Source organism: Dermacentor silvarum, chromosome 4 (genome assembly GCF_013339745.2).
Source record: "Dermacentor silvarum isolate Dsil-2018 chromosome 4, BIME_Dsil_1.4, whole genome shotgun sequence".
Lineage (NCBI taxonomy): Eukaryota > Metazoa > Arthropoda > Arachnida > Ixodida > Ixodidae > Dermacentor > Dermacentor silvarum.
The window spans coordinates 82,729,502-82,735,020 of NC_051157.2; the positions used below are offsets into that span (position 1 = coordinate 82,729,502).

A 5,519-nucleotide genomic window follows, 5' to 3' on the forward strand; every position below is an offset into this window, starting at 1 on the left:
AGCCATGTAGCACTCACCAACTATATATATAGGGTGAGCAGGCGTGATAGTGTGGCCTATAAAGGTAAGCTGAGTACCCTCTGCCGGCGCGGCTGCTTTGGAGTTTGTTGTTGCTGACTCCTGCACTTGCACCTCGCTTTTCTTTCAATTCTTTTTGCACATTATTTAGACATTTTGCATAAATGAGAAGTTTCCGACCGCGCAGCCTTCCGCGTCGGATTTAGCAAAGCGGTGCGCTTGTTTACATCAACATCTACAGCCACAGATCGTTGTTAGCGTCAAACATTGGGAAAAGGTGCATCGCTGATATGAAAAAAAAGTCGGAACGTCGAATAAAACACACATACCTGCTCATATGAGCCGCGTTATTCCACCGTGAGACGAGTCAGTATGAGCGCCTGAGCTACTCAACGGCGACTGTGATCCAGTTACAAATATCGGGCTGTTAATTTATTACTGATTCTCGCTTTTCTTTAACTTCATCATACTTAGTTTGCGCGTGTCATAAAGCATTATTAGAGAAAAACGTGCTCACATAAGCGCTCATTTAAAGGCCGTGTTGTTCTCCCGCAAAAACGCGGATGCCATCGCTGACACCGTTGGTATATAACTGAGCAAGGCGGCTGTTTATACTGCGGTACCGAATGTACCGTACGTCTCTTGTTTCGCGTTTGACGCATAGATAAACAGTATATATCAGGAATTAAGAAATGCGTGAGCATACCAACACGTACAAACCGACCCATCTACGTTGCGAATACGAGCGGCAGCCTACGGGAATGGTGACCTACAGATGTTGGCACAGCCGTTGGCACAGCCGTTGGGCACAGCGCTGTGTCGCCACTTGCAGATTATTGTGTACGCGCCGTGCGAAGCGAAGAGTAGTTTATTCCAAATCGCTAAGGCCAGAACTGAACTATAAAAGCAGTTTCCTTCGTCCTAACTTGCTTACTTTTCAGTACAGGTCCGCCGGTAGCGGGTGCACGAACTCGACGGAGCCAGGCCGCTGAAATCAACATTGGCTCAAACTTCATGTGCACGGCTTGAGAGGGTCGAAGCCTTGCGCATTTCAACCTTTCAACTTCGTAGGCATGTTTTGACTCACTTTGAGCGCGATTATTTATATATACCAACGAAGGCGTTGCGGCTATCGCGTTATGGCTTCGACGGCTTATCGCGCGGATTTCGGTCGAACGATGGTATAGGCACGGTGATTTTTTCGGTGCCGTCGACAAGAAAGCCCGTCGCAGTATCAAAGCCAGTCTTACGCTGCGCACACTTTCAGTACTGCACTGACGTCGAGCTACCAGTGGAGTTTCAACGCGGTACACGGCACGAGTTGTCAGTAGCGCGCGTCCCAGCGCTTTTTTTTTTTCGGGGGACGTTTCCCCCAGATGGGGCCGCACGGCCGCGCGCGCGACCCTTCCAAAACGTTTCGCGACTAATCCGCCAGGGCAGGGCGCATGCGCCGTCGGGCCGTGAAAAAGGCGGATTGGGACACAACGAAGATGGGACCATACCCCACCGCTCTAATCTGTCACGCGTTGGGAGCACTTGCCACCCTAGACGCCACATCAAGTCGCGTATAGATAGCCAGGCAGAAAGGACGCCGTTATCGCCCCCCACGACACATGTTATTGGAGCGTGCGTGGCGCGCTGGGGGAACCAGAGGAAGCAGTAAGGCTGACATTGCATCCACAACGCGGTTTTCGACGGCGTCTAGATCAGGACATACCTGTTGTACGTGGCGATAAGATGCCACGGCCATAGGTGCGTTTAACACTTGTGGCCCGGGATTTAACTGTACGTCCAGTAACATGCAACGAATTTTTGTGCCAAGAAAATAACAGGCGAGTTCACGTGTGGGTCACTGATCACTGTGTAATAGGCGAAGCAGAAAGCGCAGAGCAAGCAGCCGGCAGCGGACAGACACGGATGGGAACGCGAACCCACAGCGAGAGCGTGGTTGTCCAAGCGCGGCGCGACAGACCAGGGCCGGTATTTTATAGCGATGCGTTATGTTTTATTCTATACTAGTCTTATCATCCACCCCTCACGGCCGGCTGATCCCGTTGATAACGTGGGCAGACCGTCGCCAAGGTCGATTCACATAGGTCGCGAAGCTTCGGACGAAAAGCGGTTCAGAACGAATTGTCACCGACATCAGCAAGGGTGGTTATGGGAGCAGCGATTGAATTAAGTGCGACTATGTTTGGAGGGAACAAACATTGGGAAAGAAAAAAGCGTTTTAAAAATAGAGAGAGAGAGACACATTCATTGAACGAAAATACAGTTCCTAATCAATTTTATATACGGATGGCGAGAAAAGAAGAGATCATTCCATTTTACTTGATCATTATCAATAAATACCTTTTTTCAGCGCCCACCGTAAGAGCACCCACCGATAGCGGCGGGCGTTGCCGCTATCACTTGCAATGCAATGCACCTCTTGAAGTGTGCGGAAAGGCGCACTCGTAAAGTTAACCTGTTACAATACGCCCCCCTCACATGTTGCGTTGTTTTGCTTGCCGACGTTTGTCTGAATTTGGTGACGCGGGTAGTCTCATTGTGTGTTAACCTATTCGGTCAAAAGCAATAAGTTGCGACCGCCAAATAATTGTTTAATTTAGTTGTTTTCGTGCGACAGCCCTGGCCGGCGGGCTTGGCGTCCGATGAAAGGACGAGAAAGGACGACGAAAGGAAGTGTCACTAACAGTAGCGGATCCTTTCCTTCTTATATGAAATGATTATAGAAGTTTCCTCGCCGTTTAATCTCTGCTTTTGCCAATAATCTTCTCTTGCACAAAGTGCGGCACACTTGAGCAAGTTTTACAGTGCGCAGGAAGATGCGCACCATCACATTTTCCAATGCTGTTGTCGTGCTCCCTTAGTAGGCCATTAGTGCAACGTCCAGTTTCTCCAACATAGGAGTGGCCGTAGCTCAGGGGAATTTCATATACAACAACCTCGGCGCTGAAAGGATTTGCGTGCCACTTTTGGCACCCTCGCCGCTGAGCACGAGACATTCGCTGGCACAGCTGTGCCAATTTCTTTGGACCTGAAAAAAAAAAGTTGCAGTGGCTTAGCTCGGCTATGCCAGGATATACGTAGCGTTAGCAAAGGTTCAGCTGATTATTCTTAGTTTTCCTGGTTGTCTAGATTGTCAAGGATTAGCTTGATTGTCATGCTTACTGCTGCTCCAATGACACACACGCGGTATACGTATTAGTGAAATCCCGTTATAACGAACCTCAGATTAACGATTTTTTCAGATTAACGAATATTTCGAAAATCCCCTTCCAAATGTCCATTGGTTCAATGTAAAAATATTTCACTACTACGAATTTCAGAATAACGAATGTTTCAGAATAACGTATCAAATTTTATCACCCTGGTACCTTAAGAGCACCTCAAAATAACGAATTTCTAGCGTAAAAATTACGTGCGGCGGTGTAAATGCCCAGCGCCATATGTGGCACTATCATCATCATCAGAGCTCCTGCTCATTTCTCCATGCGTTGCCCTATGCTAAACGCGCGCTAGCCTGGCTAGCCCTATCGCCATTGCGAGTACCTTGTTTTTCATGTTGTTTTTGCATGCTCGTTGAGCCAGGTTGAGCCTAACCTCACCGCCTTTGTTCCGTCGACCAGCAACGTCGCACGATTGTCGTACGGCTTTCTCGTTTTAAAGGTTAGAGTGATTCGTTTCTGCGTTCGCGATGAGCTCCGGAAGCAGCGCGAAAAAGAAACGGAGGCAGTTTTCTTTGAAAGAAAAAGTGGATATTCTTTCTCAAGTGGACGCCGGTAAAAAACAAATCCACATTGCTAATGAGATGGGGGTTGCACCATCAACTGTTGCAACCATCCTGAAGGACCGACAAAAGATCCTCGAGCTGCACCGAGGGTCCCAACTCGCACCGTCAAGAAAACGGCTCCGACTTGGGAACTTCCAAGACGTGGATGCTGCAGTACTGACTTGGTTCAAGGACGCACGTTCCCAAAATGTGCCGGTGTCGGGACCCATGCTGCAGGAAAAAGCCCGGCAATTCGCTGATGCTTTGGACATCACAGGCTTCGAGGCAAGCGCGGGGTGGCTTCATCGTTTCCGTGAAAGGAATGGAATCACCTGGCAAGTGGTGTCTGGTGAAGAGAAGGCGGCAGACGCAGCAAGCGCTGCTGCATGGAGGGACGAAAAGTTCCGCGAAATCGTCGCTTCATACTCCGAAGATGATATATTCAATGCGGACGAAACGGCGTTCTTCTATCAAATGCTTCCTGATAAAACCATGCATTTTAAAGGGAACAGCTGCAAAGGCGGCAAGCAGTCCAAAGTCCGGATTTGGGTATTGTTATGCTGCAATGCCACAGGCACCAAGAAGCTGAAACCCTTGGTGATCGGCAAATACAAGAAGCCTCGCTGCATGAGGAACGTTCTTTCATTGCCGTGCGATTATCGGGCTAATTCACGCGCATGGATGACACGAGAGTTGTTCTCTGAGTGGCTACTGAAGGTGGACGATGATATGAGGAGCGCAGGTAGGAAAATCCTGATTATCGCCGACAACTGCTCGGCGCATCTTGTTAATGTTAGGCTGACAAATGTACAGCTAGAATTCTTGCCTCCGAACTGTACTTCCTTGCTCCAGCCACTGGACCAAGGCATCATAAAAAGCGTCAAGGCCCATTACCGGACACGCCTCGTTCAGCGATTGCTGATAAATCTTCGGATGAAGCTGCCTACCTCCATCAATGTGCTACAGGCCACAGAAATGGTTACCGGGGCCTGGTGGAGCGTTACATCAACCACCATCCAGAACTGCTGGAGGAAGGCAGGCTTGGTATCTGAATCTGAACAAGGCAGCGAAGAATCTGGATCTGAATCTGAACAAGGCAGCGAAGAAAGCGACGCGAGTGGCATGTGGCAAGAAGTCGTGGAAAGACTCGCGATGGATGCCTCGGTGACGTTCGAGGACTATGTGCAGTGCGACGACGAAGCATGCACGTCAGCCGAACTGACGACCGATGACATCGTCAGTGCTGTTCGTGGTGATAACAGCGACGAGGACGCCAATGGCGAAGACGACGCTGAGACCGCGCCCGTTAGCCAACCAGAAGAATCGCTTTCCAACGCCGACATCATGGAATGCGTGCGAAAGATGCGCACTTACCTTGGCAGGTGCAGCAATGCCACCGAAGCAGAGCATAAGAATGTGGACAGCTTCGAAGCGTTCGTCCTGCGGCAGTTGAGCGGCACCCGCCAGGCCAAGATCACCGACTTTTTCAAATAAACGTGCGCTCATTCCGGAATACTTCGCGTTTTGTTTCTTTTCACGCTCGTCATAGAATCAAGCGTTTGCGGATGTGTACACAGCAAAGGTAGGCGACTCCTTTTGTTGCATTTACGATTTTTAATGCGAATTTTCGATGTTTTCACTATAACGATATTTAAAAATAACGAACTATTTTCCGCGGTCCCTTCAAATTCGTTGTATCGAGATTTCACTATGTGGCACATGTATT

The 5,519-nt window shown here is 49.2% G+C and overlaps 1 protein-coding gene across 1 annotated transcript; it reads left to right on the forward strand.

Annotated features, from left to right (window-relative positions):
• Window positions 1-3,832: 3,832 nt before the first annotated feature.
• On the forward strand, window positions 3,833-5,287 carry LOC119448726 (tigger transposable element-derived protein 6-like). The gene is made up of 2 exons (XM_037711950.1): window positions 3,833-4,078; window positions 4,646-5,287. The coding sequence occupies exons 1-2, from the start codon at window positions 3,833-3,835 to the stop codon at window positions 5,285-5,287; spliced, it is 888 nt and encodes a 295-aa protein (XP_037567878.1).
• Window positions 5,288-5,519: the final 232 nt, after the last annotated feature.